At 42.4% G+C, this 27,058-nt stretch overlaps 1 protein-coding gene across 2 annotated transcripts; it reads right to left on the reverse strand.

Annotated features, from left to right (window-relative positions):
- Positions 1–1,339: 1,339 nt before the first annotated feature.
- Positions 1,340–26,078, reverse strand: GLIPR2 (GLI pathogenesis related 2). 2 transcript variants are annotated; one of them, XM_058807297.1, is made up of 5 exons: positions 25,903–26,078; positions 12,258–12,366; positions 9,531–9,634; positions 2,761–2,838; positions 1,340–1,819 (listed from the first exon to the last, which is right to left on the reverse strand). In XM_058807297.1, the coding sequence occupies exons 1-5, from the start codon at positions 25,913–25,915 to the stop codon at positions 1,659–1,661; spliced, it is 465 nt and encodes a 154-aa protein (XP_058663280.1). In that variant the 5' UTR covers positions 25,916–26,078; the 3' UTR covers positions 1,340–1,658. The 2 variants fall into 2 exon arrangements, with proteins under 2 accessions (XP_058663280.1, XP_058663270.1); XM_058807287.1 differs by lacking the exons at positions 1,340–1,819; positions 2,761–2,838; positions 9,531–9,634; positions 12,258–12,366; positions 25,903–26,078 and adding exons at positions 24,041–24,923; positions 25,469–25,818.
- Between the last annotated feature and the right edge of the window lie 980 nt (positions 26,079–27,058).

Genomic DNA, 27,058 nt, shown 5'->3' on the forward strand with positions numbered 1-27,058 from the left:
GGCGCTGGGAGAGAAAGAGGTACAGCTCCTCAGCCTCAACCATTCCCTCAGTCTTTGTATCAAGTGAGGATTTGTCATCTGCTGCATGATTTAGCCTCTCTTAGAAGCTCTCTTCTTTCTTTCCTGGACTAGAATACTTGCTGCTTTTATTTCCCCCGTGTTAGAAAAGAAATAATGTCATATGTTAATGTCCTGGAAATAAAATTGGATGATTATTCAACAAAGAATCAGGTAACAGCAAAGGCTTGAGTAGTTCATATTCAAAAATATTTATTTTTCAGTTGTTCATGATGTGTGTCAAATTCTTGGTTACACCAAAAAAATTGTAACAAACAGCGTCACAGTGACAAATAATCAAGCCATAAGAGTGCAGTTTATTACAACTGTGTAAACAAAAAGAAATATTTCTGTAATGGCACTGTCCATGAACCAGATTATGGCATATAGAATCCCAGCAAAAGTCAAGAGAAACTTTTACAAAGAAAACAAGCCCCCAAATTGAAGCAGAGTATATATGAACCTGGCCAAAATGGCCCAATCCACATTTAATCAGAGAAAAGAGTGTCCCCAGAATTTTTGCTTGGCTTGTTCTTAAGGAAATTAAATCTTCATTGTTTTCAAGGCATCAATCCAGCACATGAAATAGTACTATTATTGAATAATATTAATAAAGAGCAAACATCTTTTAATTATGACAATGTGAATACCCCTACTGTTACATTATTAAAGAAGATGAGATGATTTGTGAATGTTATTGCCTGTATAGCACGACACCTTTAAAAGATATTCCTTAGGAAATAAAAATAAGTTACTGAGAAACAAAATCCAAAGTACACCATCAAAGAAACATTTTTGTGCATAAATATCAAAAAAGTAGAATCTTATTTTTATGTAATGGAAGTAAACAATTTGATTATAATACAAGGTACATACTGTAAACTGTAGGATGCACATTGAACTTAAAATATACTCATCTCAAACATATTTTACATATCAGCATCTAAAATGGGATTAAAAAATTTTAGGGTTTTTTTTTAGATCATGCATTAGTTACAGCTTGCTTGCTGGCCACAGTTTTGCCAGCAGCCTTTTAGTGTTCTGCAAGATCCTCTTAATAAAAACACACAGGTCTGAATTCCACTACATTTTACACATGTACCTTTCATACAGGAAGTTTTGCATGTGTTCCATCTGCAGAGAGTAGGGTCCTACAACAGCAGGAGGTAAAGACAGAGCAACTAAGGTACAGTTATTAAGAAGTATTGGACAGCTGGGAGTACATAATATAATTACAAGCTGGTATCTTCAGTTTCCAGAAAGCTATACATTTGTTTGTTAAAAAAAAAAAAATAGACATCCAACATGTGTTTACTCACATGCTGACACAGAGTTCATGCAAACAATTAAAAAAAAATGACCCATGTTATCCTTCAGAAATGCTGCTTATAGTTCATCCTCAAATAACCTGAGGTCCCCTCAGAAACAGCAGGGGCCTGATGTGCAGATTGACTCAAGCAAAATGTAATTGCTTCCTCCACACTGAGACATGAACAGAAGTATCAAACAGATTTCATTGAACTGGGCTTCATTTCAACACTATTAGGTGCAAATCCAGGTTCACTTGTCATTAAGCAATAAGACTACCTTAAAAAAAATAGTTATTTTCTTGGAGGAAGAACATTTTCTTCATAATAGCCCGGATTTACTACATTTCCAGCTGGATCATATCTAGCCACCACAAACGTTGAGCCATCAGTAGCAGATGCCTTTCCAACTCCCATCTTTTTTGTGTTCTTCCAAACCATTGCTGTAAAGTGACCTGAAGAAAGAGAGAGAAACGTAAACATTCCCTTTAGATACTAAATCTGTAACATTTCCTTTAACATCTGAGGTGCTGGGGGAAAAAAGGACAATAAACAGCTGCTTCTTTGTGTAACATGAGAAGGACATGAAAAGGAACCCTACCTGTAGCATTTTATCTTGAAAACCCCTAACCTGATTTGTTTTCACACTACTATTCCCGTTTCCATGTTCTGTATCCAAATAAGAACATGTAGCAGGAGAGTTGTGGAGGGAGTAGTTTGGTAAGTATCTGATGTAAAATTTGACAAAGATATCACAGTCTGTACTCCCTGCAGTGTGAACAGCAGTTCTGGGAGTGACTATTATTCATTTGCTTAAACTGCCTCATACTCCCCCATGTGTTTGCATGTGCAGCTCTTCAAAAACCCCACTGTTTTTGTGGCTTCTTCTGCCTAGTTTAATAGCCACCCCCACATTGTTGTTCCCACTGTGCACAGGCAAATCCCAAAGTCAGGGAGAAAAGCGTCGTTTTCTTAATCTGAAACAAGGTCAGGTACCTCTCTGCTTGAGCATTATTTTAGGAACAACATTCATTTTGCACTAGGTTGTTAATATGCAGCCAACAACCTGTTCCCAGTCTCCAAATTTTAGCTGAAGTGGTCTCTGTGAGTGGAGTGATATAATTCAGCAGAAGTCACAGGTCAATGTAAACAAAAACACAGTACATTTAGTGAGACTCCTATGAGATTCCTATTCAGTATTTCATACAAATTAATTTACCTTAAAAATAAGTTGCCTGTTCAAAACTTTGAAGTCAAGGGAAAAATACAGTACTGAAAAAACCCTACAACTTTTGCTTATTTTCAAATTTTTCAGGTTTTTTTTACACTTTTGTCAGTTTTTAGCATATTAGTAGAAGTTTCATTTTTGAAGAGACAGTTTCCACTCTGAACTTACCTGTCCTAGAAGAAAACCCTGGGTTTTGAAAGCTGTAATTTTTTATTTCACTGTACCATCTGTCAGCCACATCTTTTCCTGAAAGACAAAAGAAATGTGCTGCAGAATCATGACATAAACAGAAAAGTGTAGCTCACTTACAGCCTGGCCAGTAGGATCTTCTGTAACTTTTAGCTTGGAAGGTAATGAAGGCACATCTCCCTCATCTTGGTTAAGTGCTCCTGTCATCAGGCTTATACATACAGCTCTCACCAGCTTCTTCTTCCTCTTGAAATGTGTTTGAAAATGCCTAAGTGTGCCAGGTTTTCTAAGCAAAAGTCACACCTGTGGATGTTTACCCCTTCCAGCTCCAGGTAACCCAAAGAAAAGTTAAATTTCTGATGTCTTTTTAGTTTCCTGTGTTCTCACCAACACTGAATATTTCTGATTTCTGAGTTCATTTTTTTTTAGTGGTTTCTACCTAGCACTAAAGCCACTGTGAAGGTCCATTTTGAGGCACTATAATCTGGGCTACCACGGATACCTCAAATATTCATTCATAGGAGCTGCTTCTATGTGGAAGCCTGTGTGTCCAGCATTGTCTCATTCCACCCAAGGCTTTGCCTGACAACAGCTGTATGAGGACCATGACTACAGCCAGGGATGTAGCTCAGACCAGAATCTGGAGACGCAGTGCAGACAAATGTCAAATGTTACTTGTTTTCCATTACTGGTTGTTAGGAAATTCTTGTGCCAAACTCTGGGGGGACAAAAGGGGTCAGGTTTTTCCCTGAGAAACCTCAATAATTAAATTTCTGCTTAGCATTCCAGGATGTATCATCCACACAAGGGCAGGAGATTTCAAAGCAAGCTGCCAAAGCTGTTAAGCCTGACATCATGAAGAATGCTGGTCCCTGGTGGACTGCTGGCTGCAGAAGAGCAATGAGTCATGCTTTGCTATTTTGCAGCAAAAAGTCTTAAACCTGTGCACTTCTAGAAGTCAGACACTGTGTTAACTTCTTTAAACTTCAGTCTGTTATGACTGAAGTCAGCTAAAAGGATGATGGTGTTAGCCTGGCAAGCTGGTTGTCAGAGCCCTAGCTGATAAGCAAATATTCAGTGAAATGCTATCTTTAGAGAGGTTTATGAACTTGAAGTACTATGAACTTATATGCCACACTGGTTGTTAGGAATGGTGCTTAGTAGAATAAATATTTTTTTTTCTACATAAAAGGTAACAAAATATCTCTTGCCTCCCAAAGTAAAAGTTTCAGGAATAACAATTGGTTCCTTCTTTTCTTGTTCTCCTTGCACCGGAAAAACAAACCCAGTAGACCTGTATTATGGTTGAAGTATGTTACACTTACTTATTTGTTCATTTCTTACTCACACTCAAGCTAAAATGAAGATTAAAAGAAAGTGCAAATAGTGACCTTTATGCAATACAAGGGGAAAAGAAAAAGCACATAGTAAAAAAACACACAACAAACCAATCAGATCTTGTTGCCCCACTCTAGATTTCATAGCTGTGAAGGATTTAGATGGGTTTGTGGTAAGCTGGGTGTAACAGAAGTACAGAAGGTGACTGGCAACATATCAGGCCTTATGAAGCCCATATATTCTACGTGTACTAGTGCTGAAGTGACTATACTACATAAGCAGGATTTTAGCAGATGTAGGACTGCATTCTCACTGCTGCCAGCTTTTTATTCCCTCTGGTAATGTATCAGTGGGATATGGTAGAAACAGTATTTAAACAGAAAGTCACCCCCACTCTGCTTACTGTAGCTCTGAGAAGTGTGCCTAGGCTGCGTGTGACAGAACTCAAAATCTCCATAATGCAAGTAATGCAGGGCAGATGGAAGTTTTGACAAACACAATATATCTTCATAATTAATTTGCTTTTAATTTAAAGAATACTATCATTTGAAAAATTGTTTGCTTTAATTCAAGGGAGATAGCAATGGCATCAGGTAAGACTGCCTCAGTCCTGTATCTGAAAAACAATGAGCATAGTTGGACAGCACAGTCTATCATGTGTTAATTCCCAGATTTCAAGGATGAAAGCTTTCAACTGACTGAGGCCAGGCAGTTAAAGCTGAGAAGCTGATCACTATTCTCCATTTTTCACATGCAGGATCATTACATAGCATTGCTGTCATCATCCTTGAATTAAAAGAGTCATGGCCTCGTAAACTGTGAGAAAATAAAGACTGGCTTTTTTCCAGCAAAAGAGAAGGTCACCAAAGGACTAGGCAACTTTTGACAAACTGTGTCTTGAAATCATGTTAAAGAAGTGTCCTGTAAGTGAAGGGAATGAATGGTATCTGTCACATGGCACGGGAAGTGAGGGGGAATCCAATGTGGAAGCTATTACCTTGTGAGAAGACAGGTAGGTACCTAGGGATTAAACAGTCTCTCTTTCCTCTGAAATACTTTTCTTCTGATTCTTTGCCCTTTGTAGAGCAGTAAACAGTGCCCTGGTGGGACACCAGCCAAACCAGTGTTGAAAGTGACAGCTGGCACATAGGAAAGCTGACCAAGGAAAACCCCTGTTTTGAGCCCAGTGACCTCCAGGCTTCCAGAGAGAAAACAGCACAAGGGTCATAAGTCACCTACTCCTGAGCAGGTAGGCTGAGGAGTGCCCTGAGCCTACCTGCTTTAGGAGCAACCTGCATCCTCAAACTTATTGTTTCAGAAAACTGACCATGATATTTCATTTACATTTAAATGTATTATGGAATAAATGATGCAGTCATATTTAGAGTCTGTTTGGATTGCTTTACAATGTTCTGTTGAAAACAGCTCCCCCTGCTCCCAAAGTTCCCCCAAAACAAAGGAAGTTGGTTGCTGTTCACAATGCTTTCCAGTCAGAAGGAAAAATACACAGAAAAGAAATTGCTCACATTCTTCATTCCTGATCAGAGCAGAAATGATAAAGTTTACTCCTCTCAAGAGGCACATGGATCTGCCCTGCAGTCGGAGCTGCAGCTTCTCTTCCGTTGCTCTGCTTGTGGAACTGATTAATAAATATTCTTCTGGGCTTTTTTATCACCCTTCCTCTTTGCACTGCTGTAAACTACACTCAGAGTTTCAACACTTCCACTATGGAAACACAGTTTGACTATGGAAACACAGTTTGACTCCACCCTTGTCCCAGTGAGAGGCAGCTCACTGATGACCTGCTCAGCTAGGCTTTCTAGATGTTCATTTCAGAACAGGCTGAATCTCACTCTAATGAGTTTCAGTCATGATGGACAATCTTGCCCAAGTAAAAACTTGCTGCAACAATCCTTGAACTAATGCCCAAGTATAGTTTTGCCCAAGACTGGGACCAGAACCAGCACAGTGGTTTGATTTTACTTACAGGAGCAACATGCTTGCAACGTGGGCACACTGACTGTGCCTCAAGCTTCCTTAGAGGGTCAGAGGAGTGACCGTGTGGGCTCAGTCCAGATGCAGGACTAACATAAATAATGTCTAAATAATGTCCCCCTTGTTAACAAGGGGTCACTGCATGTAAGCAGTGACATGGCCATACTCTGCATCTCATCAGCTGTGCTGTTATCTCATTAAATGTCATTTTTAGCTATTCTCCTGGGTGAGGAGCTCCATTCTGTGTAGATGTTGAGGGTGTGAATGCCAACCAAGGGTTGCAGGGACCTCTGTGTGGTGCCAGCAACTGGAGCACCAGCAAAGCAGGAGAGGGACCAGCTGGTGAGCAGGTGAAGTGCTCTGGGGGAGCTGCAGAAGTGAATGGCCATTGCAGGATGGGTTCTGGCCAGCAGCCAGGGACCTGTGTATATGAGATGTACTGTGCTGGTGACTGGAGTGGAACTGCAGCCTCAGGGTATGTCCAGGTGCAAGCTACTGGTGAGATCAGGATCCAGGGACAGCTATTGGGCAGACTGAGTGTCTGAGCTCAGTTACTGCTGGGATCCACACTGGAATTATATTTCTATTTTATATATATATATATATATATATATATATAAATATATAAACATATGTAATTTAACACCATAGAATAAAAATTATATCTACTTTTAAATAATTTACTGAGCAATAGATACTTGTATTTTGATGTACTATATTAATTTACTTATATATACTCCAGTAATATATATTAGAACATATATTGGCATCATCTGGAAAAGGAAAGAGGAAGAGGCCACTGGTGCTGTTCATTTTAATACTGACTGCATCTGTTTGTCCTGCTCCGCACATAAACACATGTCCATGATATATGTGTGTTTGTGTAAGGCTGGAAACACATTCCCAGCCTGTGCAAGACTGGACACACATTCCCAGCCTCACCATTGGGAACACAATGCTGTGGCAGCCCTATTCCTGTATACAGCTCCCCTCGACATTAAACTTCTCTGGGCCCAGCCTGTTTCTCCTTATACCAAAGAAAGCTTAAATCCTCAAGTAATCCCACTGAATTGCCAAAAACATTGTAACAGAATCACACAGACCATATTTCTCTGCAAATGGGCAGCATCTTGGTGATCCACTTAAAAACTAAGTTTTCACAACATTCCTTCCACCAGTCTAAGGGGAAAGAGCGTTGATTTAACATAAACTCTCTCTAGAGTTCATAAACCACAGTGCTTCCACCAGCAACAGGGCAGGTTCTTCTCAGTCACACCAGCCATCCCAAACAGAATTCAGACATCCAGTGCTTGCCTGCAGCCCCCCAACACAAGAGAAATGAGATGAGGCACCCTGAAGCCTGACATAGCACAGCTGCCGAGGCAGGCTGCAGTCTCTGCATTAGTGGCAGATGACAGCTCACTTATTTGAACACAGACAAAGAAAAGTCTGCCACAGAGCAGTTCCTGCAGGACTGGAGGGAGGAAACAGCTGTCAACTCCTCTTTCTTGGATTACAGGGATAAACATATTTCTAGCAACAGCTTTAGGCTATGTAATTCTAAAATCCTGAATAGAATTCAAGGCATTCTTATACCAGGAGAGAAGTCATATTAGAAGGCTTTATAGTTGAAAGCTTAAGCCTTCCTTGAAACAAGAAATGCATCTTCTGGCATTATTACAGAACTCAGCAAGAGCCAAAATAAACAACACCATCACTTTCTGAGAGAGAATACAGAGTATTCTAGAGGTTTATTGAGTCTTGCTTTATCTGGGAAAGAAACCAGAAGACACTGCCTGCCTTTGTTAAGCCCCTGAATGGATGTCTTAATCCAAATTTCTGCCTCATTGAGCAGGATACAAATTAACTATCCAGAGAGAACTATATGAGAAAAAGAGGAAGAATGAACCAACTCCACAGAGGTGAAGACGAAGCCTAGATGAGAAAATAACTTCCTTTGAAGAACTAGCTTTCTCATTCTGGTACTTTGAGTGATCCTGTTGCATTGGAAAAGTAGAAATGTTTCACAGAACAAAAGAAGATGTAGCTTAATTTGCTCAACATGGTATTTAATCCTGTGGATAAAAACCAGCAAAACTTCTCAAAACTGGAAAGCTATGTATGGAAACTGTGCATTGAAGAAAACAGACCACATCCAGAGAAAGGACACACAGACATTATGTAGAAGGATTTGTGTGTTATGTTTCCAGCTCTCTAAAAGGGAATTCTGTGGCTTTAACCTCAAGGGAAGGAGCACAGGCCAGTAACACAAACAAGAAAGAGCTAAGCTCAGTCAGTGAGTCATAGCCACTATGCAAACTCTGCCATACATCTGTGTTTTCCCATGCTGCTCCCAATCCTTTCCTCACACCCTTGCAAAGGACAGAATGCCAAATATGAGCAGATCAAATTGTATTTTTCCACCATGGGTTTCTTTTTCAACAGGAAAACTGGGGCTAGAGTTAGCACTTGAAGAGGAACCAAACAGCATCCCTGGGACTAAAACCCACTAAAATTTCCAGATCCTTCAAACAGAGCCTGCAGCCTACAGAAATGAGCTTCTGTTTCTTTGGGGCTGTGCTGGAAATTCCAGGGGTAGATTAGAATAAAGAAAGCAAGTGGTCACTTATAATACATCCCACCTGCTGTCCCAGCAGGCTGAGGCATGAGCCCTGCTCACTGGAAGGAGGCAGGAGGGAAGAGCCTGCTGAATCTCTCTGCAGTTGAGGGCTCACTACAGGCTGTCAGCCTGACCAAAATTCAGCTCCTGGGGCTCCCAAACCAAAGGCTCCCAGTTACAAATTGCATTTACAATCAGAAAATACATGGAGCAAAATAGTCTTCAAAAATGTAATAATGAAAAGAGCTTAAAGCTGTTTGCTGACAGAGTGGAAGATATTAGTGGAAGGACATTAGCCACTGTTACTTTGGTGTCCAGTCCCCTGCTTTTGCCCCCACAAACAGGAACTGCTGTGCAGTGTGCAAGAGACATTTTTCCACTTCCCTGACCACAGCTGGGCTGTGGGCAGACCTCTCTTTGGCTGAGACAAACTAAGGACAAAGGTGAAGTAGGGGCCATTGTCAACTTCCTTCTCTCCTGCATGGACCCACAAGCACCACTAAAGACAGCTCAACAGCAGGGACACAGGGAGCAGTGTGGCTGCCAAGTCCTCCTTCCAAAGGGACACACCATCACAGTCCCTTACGCCCTCTGTTCCCACATATGCTTCTTGCTGTCAGGACACACAGGAGACTACAAACCACCAGCCTGTCCCCAGGGAGCTTGGGCTGGGCTATGCTGGATACATTTTTGAAGCAGAGGAAACTCCAGCACTCTTGCTACCAGATACAACCCAAAGTACTTGAGATAAGGCATTTATCAGGTGTCTGTGAGACAACAAGAGAAAAGAGCTCACCTGATTGGTCATAAGATGCCCATGCTAGGTTTTCTCCACAATTCCCATTAGCAGACTCGGAGCTGTGCTTGAGGACTCTTGTGGTAGCCAGTTCTTCTGCATACCTAGCAAAGGGACACGTGAGTCAGGGACCACAGGTGCAATGAGCAGAAAGGAGGAGGAACAGGAGGAAGAGAAGGATATGCAAGGAAGGAATTGTGCTGGAAGATGATGGGTTTAAGTCAAGTTGCAAAGCCCTGAGGACAGAGATGCTTTAAGGTTACATAGATCAATGAGTTAGGGAAAGGAAAAACACATTTTCCCTGTCTTTCATGAGCATCTGTATAAATTCCAAGAAGGGCCTAGGAGAAATCAAAGGGCAGATTCCCTTCCACCACATTTTAACCAGCACCTGGAAATCCAACGGCCATCCCTAGCCACAGCTGCCAGTGGAAAGGGAAGTACCTACAGCAATTGCTACAGGTGCCACCTCCTGTATTTCTAGGTCACTCACAGGAGTAAATTAAATGTTCTCAGGGAGACTAGAAAAAAAACCAGAAGTGGTAATTCAGTCAAAGCAAGCACAAACCCCCTACATTTACAAATGAAAGAAAAAAAGTCAAATAGAAAAAAAGAGCAATGTACCAGGCAACAAGGTGGAAGACAAGGGGATCACATGGAGACTCTGACAACAACTGTGTAAACCAACACAGGGATAAGCAGCCCTGTTTCTATAGAATTTGACATGTGTGCGAATGTGGGATGTATTTTATATTCTTAGAACAATAGGGTTAAGAACAACATCATGGGTAAAGCAATTACTCTGTTTATTCAACATTGGAAAGGCTTCAGTACAGAGATAGGGAAATTGGAAAAACCATTTGTTATTTCTTATAGTGGCAACACAGAGTCATCAGGTCATAGATTTAAAATTCGAGTGAGACAAAGCTCTTCTTCCACACTGTGGAGCAGAACTCATTTCCACAGGACAATGCAGGCACCAAAGCACATGTGAGTTTGAAAAAAAGAGAGGCAAATTCAGTGTCTGGATGTGGGGAGGAATCTTCACAGCATATTAAACAACAGCAACAAATAAATGAGGATACAACTTACTGCTTAGGAAAATGGTAATTTCCAGGATAAATCTGTAATTTCCAGAGGAAGATAATGGGGGAAGGATCACATTTGTTTTGTCCTCCTACTCCTTCCCTAATCGTGAATTACTGGCATCTGCCAGAGACGTGAATTTTGTACAGCTGAACATTTTGACCCAAGCTAGCACTGCAGTCATTAGGTTCTAATTTCCTTCTGCCCTAATCCACCCACCAAAACAAAAATAAGAGTAATTAGCTACATCCATTAATTTAGAAATAATGAAAACTTGTCAGTTGTCAGTTTGCTAGATCCTGGACTAGAGGATCTTTAGATGCTATCTCTACAGTCCTGTAATTTTCCTCAGGACCCTCATATCCCAAGTTAGAGGCAGGACTGAGACTAAGTACACATTGCAGGTGGATGAAGCTGCCAGGGATTTGAGACAAAAGGTGATTAATCCACTCCAGCTCAGGCAGCTGAAAGCATGAGATTTTCATCTGAGATCATCATCCTATGCTTCATTACAGTCAGAGATAAACAGACACCTGCTGAGGCTGACTCATCTCATGTTAAAGCAGGAATCCAATAGTCAGTTCACCTGTCACAATGACTGGGCCTGAAAATAGTAGGAAACATACCATTTTCAACTCAGGTAGAGAAGCAGAGAAAAGCACCCAGAGACAAAAGCATCCAAATACATACCAACCAAGGTTATATATAGAATATACCCAAAGAAAAGGTGAAGTTCTTCTTTTAATTTAAGAATATGCAAAATCTGTCTTGAAAAATATGAGATTTCTTAAATTTCATGTCTTTTAATTCTTACAAGTTAAGTTATAGACCTCAAGCAAAGAGAGGTTTCCTATTGTTGTTCATTGCAGCAGGGCATCAGCTGAGACCAAAGAGGGTTGTGAAGAATTTCTGAAGGATCTAAAAATACCCAGCAAGGGCAACAGCACACTCAGAGATAAATGTGGAGCAATGCATATTTGATAGAATAATCTGAACTATTCATACAAGCTGACTTGTTCAAACTGAGTGTTGCACTTCTGACACTCAACAAGTGCTATTGACAAGTCAATGAAATCTCTTCCTCACTGTGAGCATGAAAAACAGAACCAAAAAAAAGAAAACACTTAGAAGAACAGAAGGAAAGTCCCTGCAGATTACAAGGTTGGTGAATGAGTCACTAGCATTCCACGTTTTAGAAATACTGTATCCAGTTATAATGGTGTCTCAAGGAAAAAAAAAAAATGAAATCACCAAGATTTCAGCAGGACTAGATTGTCTCCTACAGATGACAATCTCTCATCTGACAGAAGTGGTGGTGAAGCATGTTTTAGACAACTGCCCTCTGCAGAGGACACCTACCAGTGCAGACAGATGTGGTCCACATCTGAAAAAGGCTCCAAGAAAGATTTGTACAGTTGTGACCACATGTGTCCATGTAACCAGTGAGAGTGAAAATGAATTTCTACTACTGCTATATGATGGTAAAAGAGGGGATGAAAGAGTAGAGTCCCACACTTTCTACTCAGTAAGTCTTCACTGGTTATCAGCATGTCAAAAGGCAAATATCTTTGCAGTAAACACAGTCAAACCTAACAGATAAAAGTGTCACAAATCTCAGAGAAAAGAAAGGACTGAACTCACTGTTGGGCTCCTCTGTTTAACTTCTTGCAGAGTTTTAATGGGGGCACTCCGTGTTTCTTCCTGTAGTCATTGTGTACTTTCAAGACTTCTTCAGCAAATTGTTTGGAAGCTGAAAGCACATTAAAAAATTGGAAAGGTATGTCAAATACAGACATTAGTGATAACAGAAAAAGCACACTCTGAACCCAAGCCCTGGTGCACGCTGGACAGAAGAACACAGGGGTACCACCGTCATTACCTGGCAGCAGGATGAAAGGAACCACTGACTTCCATCCAAAACCAAACTCTGACAGACACTCCCATTGGGAAGCTACAGACTCACCAAAGGTTGGAGAAAACTGTGATCATTACTGCTTTCCTCAATAGCAAGGTGACTTAAGGTTAGTCAATCAGTGTGTCAGTTTAAAACCAAAATCAGTTTGACTGACTTTCATTTTAAGCTCTCAGTGCACTTCATCACCATTCCAATTTCAGAGTAAGCAACAAATGACTCCTCCAAGGAGATGCATTAAAAATGCAAATGATTATCCCATGCAAGAATTGTCTGTATTAGTCAGGGCACCACCTAAAGAGAATGAAGATACTAAAATGTTTATATTTCCGCAAGTGTTTGGAAACATGCACCATTCTTCTAATTAATTTTATAGTACAAATTCATAGAAATCTCAAAATGCACCTTTATTTAGCTCAAGACAAATAAATGTTCACAAACAGGAAGTGGTAAGGAAAGAAACAACCTCTGTGGCATGGGTTTTTATATTTACTAATGATTCATCAGCTTCATTGCTGAATATCTCAGTTAGCATGACTACCATAATTTTCCTTGTAAGGCATTTGGGAAACCCAAACAGATTCTATGACTAGAAAGAGTTTCCTGTTATTAACCTTAGATTTCTCAACTTCCTCTCACTACTTGATCCTGACAACTAAAATCAATCATTCTCTGCTATATTATATTCTCTTCCACTGTTTTTAATGATGCACTTTCTCCACAACAGAGCTGTCAGTTTGCACATACTGCCCCCAGAATTTTTTCCTAAGGTGATTACTCAGCTTACTCTCATGCTTTAGGCTGCTCTTGGAGTTCTCTCCAGTTCCTCAATAGCACTGGGATAATACAGCAGCCTAAAATAATCTCAGTATCCAATGCACACAAGAAAGCCATTACAGTTTCATGCAGTACCTTAAATCTTTTGAACACAGTCTGAAGTTGGGTTGGCTCTTTCCTGATGAAAGTGTCATTGTGGACATATATCTAATATATTCTCCATAACATGCTTTCAGGCTCACTTTTTTGGTATCCGTTTGTTGGTAGAACACAGAAGCCCTGTTGAACAAGGTGACATCTGCCCACCACCTTCCTCCTCTTCAGTTATCCCTCAATTTTGTGTATCACAAGTTGCACATCATCAGGAAAACAGGCACCTGCATTCTGGTATTCAAACACACAAACTCCTTTTTGCTAATGAACCTGTCCCATCAATCTTGTTACCATTGCTCACAGCTCGCCGATTCTATCAGTGAAGGGTCCTAAACCTCTCATCTGCTCTGTTACAGAGGTACCAATTTCTACAGCATCTATTAGAAGTCACTGAGGAAAGCAAGCCTACCCAATTCACCCCCTTCCCTAATGCAGAGGGTTCAAGCTTCCAACAAGGAAATGTTAGGGCAGCCTACAAATTAAAGACACTGAAAAACACAGCTTTGAAAGTTGCATCACATACTCCAGACTACTTTTTTTTCTCTTGAGACCATGCGAAACTTGTGCCTGTTATCACCTAGACTTAATATCTCACCCACTCAGCACTGAAATAGTAGATAAACAATCTGACCTGCAAGTATGGAAGTTTCTATCCAAAAAATTAGCTCTCAATGACAACATCAAATTGAAATTCTAATTTAAAAAAAAACTCAACTGAAATACAGATTTTGTCAGTGCTTAGTCCATAGATTAACAGAAATACTGCATAATGTAGCTCTGTACAAACTTTCTGCCTTACAAAGAGTAACAAGTCATGGACAAAACTGAGTTGCTTCGAGCTGCAACAGGCACTGCTATGCTGTCCCTGGAGAGCCTCCATCCTCCCTTCCCCTCAAAGGTGGCTGCTATAGAAAAGCTTATCTTCTGTGACTCAAGCTCATGTGCTAACCACCTCCCTCTGTACAGCTCTTCCCATGCCTGATGATGTGTGGAGAGGGACGCCCAAGTGCCAGATATATTTCAGATTTGTTTCAGAATGCATGTTAAGTTTTTCCATTTTACCAGTGTTCCATACACTGAGAAGCCAGGCTTTAAAAGTGAGAGTTAATGGGAGTTTTCAGGCTCCCACCCAAATGGGAACAGCTTCCCAAACAGCTGTGGAGACATACTTCTTTCCCTTCATGTAAGCTGCTTAAGCTGCTAGAAAAAATTATTTTCTACGGCCAGAGAGTTAAGTTTGGTCATGAATCATTACACACCTTAATAAGTAAAACTGAAGGTATTAGATACAGTTGCTTGCTCCTCAATATTCAATTATTTGCCTCTATTTCTTATTCTTCTGGAACATTGGCTAAGATAATGGCAGCATGTGACGATGAAATTGTAGGCTATGATGTGGTACAGAGCATACCTTACAGCTGTTATGCTCCTGGACTTCCAGGTTCATTGATCAGCTTTGTGTGACAGGGAAAAATAGGCAGAGGAGTCTAGGTTGCCTTTTCCCATCACATTTGTTTTTCAGAGAATTCTATTTCTCTATTCTTACTGTCTTTAAACAGTGCCAATCTACTCAGTCTTTCTTGCATGAAGAGCTCTTCATGCCTGAATCCATATACCTTCTTGTTAGAGCTGTCTTCTCCTGCCATTTCTACTTTAGTTTGGGCACCAAAACAGTGGTGACTTACCCAAATGTGTGTTCCACAACACAAGCTGCCCTGCATCACCTTTGCAGCTGTCAACTGCACCTCCTCCACTGCTCTTGTGGAGCCACAAGATGGTAACAGTGAACTGTTCCACAAAGCATCAAATTCCTACACAGCAGAAATGCTGTGGGTAGCCTTTACCTCAGCACTCAGGACACACAGCATTATAGCAGGCACACACATGACTAGCAAAACAAGCATATATTTTTATGCCTAAGTATCCACCCTGGTGACTCAAAAATGAGCCCTGTATCAATCTCCAGAGGAATTGTTTCTTTTCAGTGCTTTTTGTCCTATTGTTTATGGATTAATTTTCACTGGTAATGTTTTACTTTCCATAAATACTAAGTTTTTCTATTTAGCCTTCAAATAATTAATATATAATGCTATCAACAAAAGAGAGTTGGGACTGTTCAGTCTAGAGAACACAAAGCTTTGGGGAGACCTTATTGTGGCCTCTGCTTAAAGGAGGCTTATAAGAAAGACAGAAGCAGACAATTTATTACGGTCTGTAGTGATAGGACAAGGGGAAATAGGTTTAAAATAAAAGAATTCAGGCTAGATGTATGGAACAATTTTTTTATGATGAGGGTAGTGGAACAGTGGCACAGGCTGCCCGGAGAGGTGGTGAATAACCCATCCCTGGAAACATTCAAGGTCAGGTTGAATGGGGCTCTGAGCAACCTGATGTAGCTGAAGATATGCCTGCTCTGGGGTTTGTATTACAGGACCTTCAACAGTCTCTTCCAACTCAGATTGCCCTATGTTACTATGAAACAAACCTCATTCAGAATCCTACAGAGAAAGGTACCATTATGTCTGTCTCAATCTCTCTTTGAATCATGACAGAGGCCTCAAAATTTTCACCCAATGCATACATTAGAAGTAAATTGAGATAATGACCCCACCTTTCAATCTTCCCCCAGAAATAAATACCTAGAAATTTGCTGTTCTATTAATAGGACACTGCATGTTACTTCCATGGTACTCTTTCAGGCCCACAACCCAGGCAGAAAAAAACTATCTTGCTTCCAGCCAGGCCAGGGCTAATTTTTGCAATAGCCAGGAGGGAGCACAGCTAGGACCTGGAGATTATTCTCTATCACCTCTCATGATTTTCCAGGAATGGGAGAAGGGGTCTCATCCACGTCAAGGTAGTGTGGCACGATCAGCTATTTTAGGTTCCGAGTGGTAGTGAGCATTTGCATATCACAGAATCACAGAATCACAGAATTTTCAAGACTGGAAGAGACCTATAAGATCATCTAGTCCAGCCGATGTTCTAACTGTTCAGCTAGATCATGGCAGCAAGTGCCACATCCAGTCTTTTTTTAAATCCTTCAAGGGATGATGCCTCTACCACCTCACTGGGTAAATGATTCCAGTTTCTGACCACTCTTTCTGTGAAGTATTTCCTTCTTACTTCTAACTTACATCTAGCTTGACGCAACTTGAGACTGTGTCCTCTTGTTCTATCCGTTGTCGCCCGGAGAAAGAGGCCGACCCCCAGCTCACTACAGCCACCCTTCAGGAAGTTGTAGAGAGTGATGAGGTCACCCCTTAGTCTCCTTTTCTCCAGGCTGAACAACCCCAGCTCCCTCAGTCGCTCTTCATATGGCTTGTGTTCCAAGCCCCTTATTAGTTTCGTTGCTCTCCTCTGGACACGCTCAAGTAACTCAACGTCCCTCTTAAAGTGAGGGGCCCAGAACTGGATACAATGCTCCAAGTGAGGCCTCACCAGTGCCGAGTACAGGGGAAGAATGACCTCTCTGTTCCTGCTGGCCATACCATTTCTGATACTGGCCAGGATGGCATTGGCCCTCTTGGCTACCTGGGCACATTGCTGGCTCATATTCAATCGACTGTCAACCAGCACCCCCAGGTCCCTTTCCACCTGGGCACTATCCAGCCACTCCATCCCCAGCTTGTATCGGTACAGGGGATTATTATGGCCGAAGTGCAATACTCGGCACTTGGACTTATTGAAGTTCATCCCATTTGATTCTGTCCATTTGTCCAGCCGTTCCAAGTCTCTCTGGAGAGCCCTACACCCCTCTAGTTGATCTACACTCATAATCATTCACCTGTCTTGTACATTTTTCTATTAATATTGTTGCTGTTTGTTTTCTTCCTGTTTCCAGTAAATGGTTTCTCATTGCTGTTTCCAGTAAATTGTTCTTACAAGTCTTTACTTTTTGTTTCTACAGTTCTCCTCTCCAGCCACCCATGGGAAGGGGGAGAGGAGATTGAGAGAGCAGTGCATCATTTGGGGAGGTTTCAGCAGGAACTCTAACTTGGAGAAAACCATGCTTAAACCACAACAGAAGCCAAGTGCCAGAATACATAGAGAAGAGAGATGCAAAGTAGATAGAAAACACATAAAAGGTAATTAAATAATCATTTAAACACTGAGTTTAAAGCTCTGCTTTAAAACTGAAATCCCTTCAGACTTCCTTGATTCTGCAGAACTGCTCTACTCTACCCTGGAAGCAGAGTGGGTTATGGAATAAGAATGCAGCAAATACAGCTTTTAGTATGCCCAACAGGTTTGTGGAAAAAATTAATTGGAATGAGAAGCTTTAGGGAACTGTAAAGTAACTACATCAAAAAGTCCTTTGTTACTGTCCCAGGTAAGTGATACTTCTATTGTGACAAATGTCTCAAAGCATATTCACTGACTGGAAACAAACAAAAATCTCAAGTAAAAGAGATTCCAGCTTCTAAAGACCACATTTGCATCTAGACTCTTCTAAGAGAGCTGAGTATTAATCTTTACCCACCCTGGAAATGTAACTCTCTGGAAAGCATCCCTAGCTGAATCCTTCCCACTGTGAGAATAGCATTCCTTCTATGGAGAAGTGATGGATGTCTAACTGATATGAGAAATGCTAAGAAGACTGTCTATGTTCCACTGCACTTTGACTCAGCACTTTGGCTTGAAGCCACAAATGCTTCAGGGTGGTCTCATGCTGGCTGGGTCTGCAGCAACAGGGAGTGAATGTTCCGTGCTTCTTTCTCCACATATTTAACTGCACTTTCTTGCCCCCCTTTTGGGACTGTAACATCTTCCAAGACTGGCTCTTAATGCTTGATGTCATTTAGGAAAATGGATCTGACACTCCAATTCATGAATTATTTCCAGCCATAAAAACTGATCTCCTCCAGTGTTAAACTCCCTTTTTCTTTAACATAACTGGCTGATTGCTTGGAAATATACAGAAGAAATGAAACCATGTATAAATCTGGAGGAAAGATTTAATAATACTATGTTTAGAAAGTATTGTATCCTGGGTGGGGTTTCCTTGTCTCCTTTTACACAATCAAGAACTCAAAAAAGGGGCAAGGTCCCCATCCTATACAATAAGCATTTATAAGAGATATCATAATTGCTGGTACGTGATTTCCCTTCCAACCTGAGTTATCCTGTAACCTTACTAAAAGTTAGAAGAGAAAGTACTGCTGATGGAAGTTAAAGGAATTGGGAGCTATAATTAGATACCAGTTTAAATGGGAGTAGTTTCCTGGAACATTCCTATGTTTGCTGCTCAAAATAGCTTTCTCTTCAGCTCAGGAGAGCCTTCAGGGAGGAATTTCTGTGATCTTTCTCAGCATCCACTTTTGCCTGAATTTGCTCACACACTTGCTTATCACTGGGGTGAGCTTCAGGACAACAGTGAGATGTCTGAGTTAACTGCATTGATGGACAAGGACCCCACTCATTTGAATATCTGGGCTTGCTCTACAGCAAACTGGTAACTTAATAACCTTGCATTACCTGAGCCACACAATGTAACACACTCTTTTCCCCCACACACAATTTGGGGCATGTGGCCTGAGAATATGAAGCTGTCAATGCAATAATGCTTCAATGACATTAGTCATGTCACTATTTGATTGCAAATCCTATTCTTGCTATAATAGACAGTGCTGATTACTTCCTCACTTAAGGCCTTTTATAAACAGTGAGGCAATTGACTGCCCTGATTAAAAAGGAACACCTGGTAAACTGGAGGCTGCACAGCTCTGAGAGGCAGCAGAGCCTTCTGTGATACAGACATTTACAAAACAAGCAGCACTAATCAGCAGTCTTGTGGTCTTGAGCACTGACAGAAGCAACTTTTCACTTCCACTGGAGGCAAGGGTGGGAGGAGAAGTCCTTGCCTTGCAGCTCCTGTCTCCTCCAAACTGACCAACAATCAAAACAGCCAGCTCCCTTCCATGGAGCGTTCATCTTACATAAGGTTGGAATTGATTGCTCATCATCTCCAGAGCAGCCAGTCCTGGCTTTGCATGAAAGAAAATCAAGTGTGTTGTTTTTATTACTGTTCTGCCAGGAAGGACACCTGAAGATTGTAATCATGCCACACAGCCACAGAGACAACATTTGTAGGCAGCTAATGTGTATGCTGCTATCCCTTTCAAAAAGACTAAGGAGACTCTCCCATCAGAAAGACCTCCTATTCTTAATTCCAACTGCCACAGAATTCCTAGGGCACACGCACTTCCAAACACAAAGCCACAAGTGACCTGTTTATGTTAGAATCACACTTTGCAGGAGAAGCAATTCATGTAATCTTCTCTATCTCTTCTCTCCCCAGTGCTGTGTCTGCCTAGAGTTTATAATTACAGAAATTTATTGAAGAAAATAAGGCACAACTATATTTATTAATGAGTAACAACAGACATCAGTTGTTTTGAGTAATTGTACAGAAGTAATTGAATTGAAATTGAATCATTTTTTCTATTCATATTTTGGATGCTGCATGTTCTTATGCTCTGTAGATGGACAGAAACAGACACAACCTTGTTTTTACCCAGTGCCAAACTCATTTTCCATAGCACTGCTGGCTGTGTGGTGCCAACCAAAGTCTTTGGAAAGAGAAGAATTTTGCAAACAAGAATCAAAGTGAGATAGAGCAATCCCACATCTCCTGGGATATGCTCCTGCATTTTACACCTCTACCATTCATGTTCTATCATGGCTTGGGGTAAGCATACCTGAACTAGTTTTAACCTCATCGGCTCCAATATCCTCCCACCTTGCTTTTCTGCCAAGGACGTCCAAGATAGCTGTGGCAATGCTCAAAGTATGTTTATTTATGCACCTCCCTGAGGCATGGAAATACGGCCATGCACATTTCTTCTGATCACTGATGTGTGTGAACACACCCATCCAGTACCCAAAGTCAAGCAGGGAGGCACAGAAATCTTTCTTTACTCACATATACAATCAATTACACCACTTGTTTTTTAGCCCTCTGCTCAACAGGTTAAACTCTAGCTCTCACAATTCAAAAACTTTCCAAAAAGGTATTTATTTCAAAAAATCACAGAATAATAGAACTGTTTGGACCAAAAGGGACCTTTGAAGATCATCTAGTCCAATTCTCCTGCACTGAGCAGGGACACCTTCAACTACACCCTGTTGCTAAGAGCTTCATCTGGCCCGACCTTGAACATTTCCAGGGACACATTAACTGTTTACAGTGACCTAAACAGGCTCATATTGTCTTCCTACACAACACCCCAGACTCCTACCACCTCCTCTCACCTACTTGCACAGGAGCCAGTTCTGCACCAGGGAAATTGGGCCCCTGCACAGCCCCACCTCATCCCCCTCTGCAGGGCCACCCAGCCCAGCTCTGGCTGCTGTTCAGACCTTCACAGAATGGGCAGAACTTGCTTAGATCTGCCTGTAAAAACAGAACAGAGATAGACTCCAACTTATCTTTCAGAGAACAGCATAGCCACTACAGAACGAGAGCTCTGACATAGTCTTCTGGCCTGCTGAGATAAATAACAAACAACAAAACAAAATCAAAATACTTGTTTTTTCATACTTTTTGTTCCTGCACATAGAGCATCAACAGAAGCAAATTCAAACCTAGGCAAGACAGACCCTACTAACTGTATGGATAGAAAATGCAGGGTTTGCATGTTTCCGTCTTAATGCTCAATCTTTTTTTAAAATTTTTTTGTTAATGTACAGCACAATAGCATTGGAAACCTTGGTAGGTATCTCAGTTACTACAGACCATCACATTCTATCTTATTCTTCCTGAGCCCTGCCCACTTGTTTCAGTATTTATCTGCCTTGAACATGAGGAGCTAAGGGTACAATCTACCAGCTGACAGGAGCAACCACTCTTGCATGGGGGGGCTGCTGCATTCTCCTCCCCTACCAAAACCCTGATGCTTCAACAGACAGGTAAAAATTGGGCTCAGAATACTGCCAAAACCTGACACATTCCAGGAAGACTTTTTTTTCTCCGCTACTTATTGAACTTGAACCCAGCAATCAATGTCTTCTACATGCAACTGTAGATGTGGGACTAAGAATTGAATTAACTTTGGTATTGAAAAGTCATTTTCCCACCACACCTCCAGTTCAGCTCTGGTGTAAAGAAAAAGACAGTAACTTGTGTTGGCAAGTTCTGCAAATGTCCCAATGTTACCAAATGCAAAAGCAGAGTTTCTAACAGTTCACAACAATCCATCTTCCCAGTCCTGTAAAACCAGCCAGCATAACTGTCTCATTTTGGCAGCTTGGGAGTATCTGATTTCTCAGAAAGCAAACAGGCCACTTGCCCAGTATGCCTGTATTTTTGTCATGACCTGCTATGGCTGTCTCTTACCAGGATGCTGAATACAAGTCAGCATTTCAGCTGAAGATTTAGCTCGTTCTGCAGAAAACACAACAGTCCTTTTTACTGTACTCTGAAGATGCATCTGAAGAGTTAAAAACCCAGCACATGCTTCTAAATGAGATTAAAACCAGCATGGAAAACTGCATTGAGTCTGGTTCCTGTCTCTTTTCCTTTTCTCAAAACCCTTTCTCAGCCCCTCTTTGGTTTGTTTTTTTTTTTTGTACTGACTCAACACGCAGAGCAGTGGGTAACTCCCAGCCCTTTCTCTGGAGTCCCGCCCACATTTGTCGAAGTGGCAGAAAAAAGGAAAACCAGCAGAAAAATACAACAAAACCAAATTCTGTAAAATGATTGCAGTATTTACTGAGCCCGACCTTGACACCGTCTGCACACACTTGCCAGAGTAAAGAGAGCTATTGCCCCGCAGGGAGCGAGCGGGACAAGCTCCCTTCCCCCGCGAGGTTGAACCCGGGGGGAAGTGGGAGAAACAAGACTTTCAGCAGCCTTTCCTACCACCATCCCAGCCTATTCAGAGACTCCCACTGCTCAGCAGAAATCCACGTGCTCCAGAGCGGAGGAGTGGAGCTCGCAGCCAGCTGCTGTCCTGAGCATCGCCTGCAGCTGCTGGCAGGGATGGATGTCCCCCGTGGGGCGAGGGCTGCCTGCAGGACCCCGTCCATCTCCGGCCGCGCACAGCTGCAGCGGGCTCAGAGCCCTGCCAGCACGGCAGCCTCAGCAGCAGGGCAGCCGAGAGCTGCCAGCTCCCCATCCCCTCCTTTCCTGCAGAAATACTGTCCCTGTCTTCTTGGTTAGAGCTCTTGGTTAGAGCTCTCTGCCTGCATCTCCAACTAATCCAAACGGTATCTGAAAAGATAACACCTGGGGGAGGGCAGAGCGGTCTCTGAGTTTGGCTTAAGTTTTGCAGGAGTTATGACCACGGGAGGCATTGTCTAACCCTGGCAAGGAAGTTTCAGTATGAATTTGGTTTCATCAGCCTGTAGCTTTCAGGGAAGAAAGCTGAGTCAGAGATGCTGATGGTTTCAACACTCAGCTCTATCCAATGAAACACAGAGTGCTGTCTCTAGCTCTGACACTTGGAATGAGCACTGCTTCAAATATAATCTAACACCTAGTAATACAACATTATTGGAGAGCTTTTACCAAAGAACTGAGATTTCCAACAGCAGGTTTCTTTGTGTGGGGATACTTAGACTTCAAGAGAGATTTACCAAAACCAAGAGGTTAAAGAAACTGCTAGCTTATATTAAAGTAGTGGCCCCACTTGTCATGAATTAGAGCATCCTTAAATAAGCCCTTCAGGAAATCTCTGCCTTAACCTTTCTGACCCAGAAGAGGAGCAAGGAATCTGTTCTGAGGACAAACAGATCTGTCATGCAACCTATTACACCTTCGTGTACCTCAGTACAGAGAAACTTGCCTGCATCGCACCTTTAGAGTACTAGAGTGGGAACACATTTTGTATTTCACACAAAACCCAGAGGAAGCAATACCCTGTGCAACAGCTGCTCTCCCCATTCAAAGGCAAACCACACTGAATGATCTCAGACAGGAATTTGAAGACTTCAGTGAACTAAAAAGGGCAGATGGGATTTAGTCAATAAACCAATTGTCAGGACAGGATCTCAGTTTTATGATTCATCTAAAAATATTGCACACAGCTCAAAGACAATAACCTGGACCTAGTTTAACATTGGTTTGAAAAGCATGACACAAATAGAAAACATTCTTAACACGTACCTAGATCTCAAGTTCTATTTGTATAACCACTTAAGGATGCTAACATTACCCAAGCCTTGGCAAAGGGAGTTTCTGGTCTGCCATTGTTCCTAAGTTTGTAAAAATCAATTAATGCACAGCAATACATGTGCAGGGGGAAAAAATGAACATGGTAATTGCCTTATGACTGTTTCAGCAATTTTCATGCATTAAAACAAAAGGAGATTTTTATTCCTTTGGGGATTGTGAGATGCACAGTGGAGCATCTCTACTGCTTTTGCCCAATGTGCTTTGCTAATGCTAATGTAATGTCATGTCTACACTGATTTGGTGTTTGTACTTCTTAGCATGGGAAGTGCTGAACTTGATACTTCACAGCAACTATGCTTATTTAAATTGTTATAGGGTTATTTATCCCAATCTAGCTGTCAGGATATGAGGCCAAACCCACCCACTGGCAGCTGGACTTTGCCAAAAAAAAAAAAGCAGGTGGTTTGTATGGACTGGGTATCATACTAGTAAGCCCTCTACAGTCATATTTGCAGACAGCTCTGATCTCATCTGTTGGAATCCATAAAGTTAGAGGGTTTTTAGGAAATGGTTAAAAAAGTATAGGCCTCAGACTGAAGTTTCCCAAGCAGTAGAGCATACGTGACAAATAACAATAGGCCTCTGTAGAATTGGCTTTTGGATGGCAACAAGGTTATTTAATGTATATCTTAGAAGGTTAGCATGAATAGAGCTCGGTTCTTTGTCTCTTATGAACCAGTCTCAGGCCGCTCCCGCAGCGCCTCCGGGGCCGCGCCCGCAGCTCTCGCGGCAGCCGGTGGGCCGGGCCCAGGACAAGCGGACCCCGTCCGAGGGGCCGCCCGTGGCACCTCCCCAACAGAAACAATCGCGGACCGGGCTCGGGCCCGGAGCTGCCAAGGCCGCGCCCAAGGCCCCGCTCAGGACCCCGCTGCGGCCGCGGGGAAGAACGATGGCCCTCACAAGGCGGCATCGGTGGCAGCTGCTCCTCGGGCAGGCTCTGCCACGAGCACGAGCTCCGAGGGCGCCTCCAAGCGGCCGCCGTGGGACCTGCGGGGGCAGCTCGGGGACCGGCTGGAGGCGCTGGGCAAGGCCCAGGAGCGGCTGCAGGGGCTGGACAGCGAGAAACGGGAGCTGGAGAGCAGCAACCGACAGCTGAGAGAGCGGCTGCAGAGGGAGGTGGGCAAGAGGGAGAGCCGGGAGAGCCGCCTGTGCACCAGGGTCGGCTCCCTGGAGCTGGAGGTGCCTCAGTGCCGTGAGAAGCTGCAGCAGAGCCGGGGCTGGGTGGAGGCCCTGGAGGCCGAGGAGCGGCGGCTGCAGGCGCAGGAGCAGCATCATCTAGCAAGCTGACCTTTAAAAATAAAGAAAAATTAAAAAAAAAAAAGTGCACCCATGCGGAGGCCCTTTAAAGTGTTACTCACACAAAGATTTTCCTTAAGTTTCTCTGAAGAGGCCTAAAGTTTTGAGTTAATCAAGTACTAGGTTTTGCTGAGCATGTCCCTATATGTGCTGTTCACACACAGGACAGACAGACAACATGCCACTAGGCTCTGATTTGTGACAGAAACAATGCCCTAAGAACAAGAACAAAAAGTCCCATCCAGTTTCACAGCTGTTTCAGAAATTCAGGACAGTTTTTTTACTCGTGACCTTAACAGGACAAAGGCAGAGAAAACCCGGGGCACTGAGCACTCCCTTCTGAAGGTCTCTGGCTCCTTGGCAGCTTTGGAGAAGTCTCTCCAGCCCAAACTGAGCAGGGCACACAGACAGCCAGCAGCAGTGGGGAAGGAACCAACAGCACATGAAGCAGCAGCAGGGAAAGGCTTAAAGAATATGTGCACAGCTGGGGAGAGACTTAGGAGCTCTGCCCGCAGTTAAATAGTAACCAGATCTTACATCTAAATCCTTCCGACAGGAAGGGTGATAAAGCTTACCCCCCTCGAAGCATCCTGCAGCTTATATGCAAGGCTAATAAGTTTTGTCCCACAGCAAGACACAAAATAACTTTAAAGCTACAGGATTCATAGCCATTTTTTACAACAAAGCAAAAGTACTTTAAGTTACAAAATACAAACTTTACCAAGTTGTATATGAAATACAACTACCTCTACATCGTGCAGGCTGAGGAGGGGGGTCGCTTTTCCTTTCTTTTTTTTTTTCAATCCAACCCTTTGTCAGGGAGAAAGCTCCTCCCAGGCAGTACCATGCACAAATGAAAGCAGCCTTCTCCGAGGAAAGCCACTGAACGCTTTAGCAACGCTTTCCAAGCACAAAACCAGGCATGGACTTTGTGCGAACACACAGCCAACTGCACGAAGGCATTTGCTCACCTGATTTCCCCATGACCAAGTGGGTTTCTTTTCTTTTTTTTTTTTTTTTAATTTCACCTGCGTCCTCCTCTCTTGGGTGAGTTTTGCCGCTAAGTGCCGGGATGAAGTGTTCGCAGTTTCAGCTCAACTTCTTCATTCGCCTGCGACCGCTACTGGAGAAAAAAAACCCAAGCAACTCAGCAGCACGAACCCGCACCGCCCCTTTTTGAGCGCTGGAATAAGCCTGCCCATGCCTTTATAAGGCATAGGGACACCGCTCTTTTTTCATGAAAAGATCCTGGTTAGGGTCAGGAGCTATTTATCCTCCACAGTAACCAAGCAGCTCCAAAACACCATATGTTTTCACATACCATTTTAGCTTAGTAATCACATCTGTCTTCTGATAAGAGTAGGCTGTGAGAAGAAATTCTGCTGACAAATAGATCTGCTGCCACAGTGGGCATAGCCCATGGGGCTCTCATACAGCTAAATGATGTTGAAGTTTTACCCACCTGCTGTACGTGAAGTTGAAACAGAAAAGTGATAAAGCACTCTGAAGTATAACTACATTTGTATGTCTGAAATGAATCACTTCCTGCACTGTTACAACATAACCTGTAGAAGGTATTATTAAAATAAGATTTTGCAGGTTAAAGAGGAGCTGTGCTGATGGTGTGTTTCTGTGAAAAGCATTGGAGGTGAGTATGTCTCATTTCATCTGTGTAAGCACGCTATGCCACTGTTATCTACACTTTACATCAAAATGCCTCAAGTTAATCTGACAAATATTAACCACTTTAACTACAGTGAACATGATACTTTGATTTAACTTCAGAAGTGCTGCATATCTACAAACAGTAATTCAGTTACGTGTTTCCAACTTTCATCTTCTCATCATGACAAAAATCATCTCAGATTAATGCTTCCTGTTTTTTTACAATGCCTTTCAATATTTCAAGGTTCTTCTTGTTTTTGTGCCAAGTCTGCTGGCTCATCAGGATTTAATTATCCTTTGTCCACCTCTGTAGGCTTGGCTCTATGATAAGTAAAAGAAAACAAAAGATGCAAGGGTTGGGTTTTTTGTTTCTTATGCAAGTAGCAGCAGCAGGTGGGGAAAGGCAGCATCCCTTCACCAGCACACAGCTGCTCCTGTGGTGGTTCCACGGGCAGGGCTGAG

Source organism: Ammospiza caudacuta, chromosome 1, assembly GCF_027887145.1.
Source record: "Ammospiza caudacuta isolate bAmmCau1 chromosome 1, bAmmCau1.pri, whole genome shotgun sequence".
In the NCBI taxonomy this organism is placed as follows: Eukaryota; Metazoa; Chordata; class Aves; order Passeriformes; family Passerellidae; genus Ammospiza; species Ammospiza caudacuta.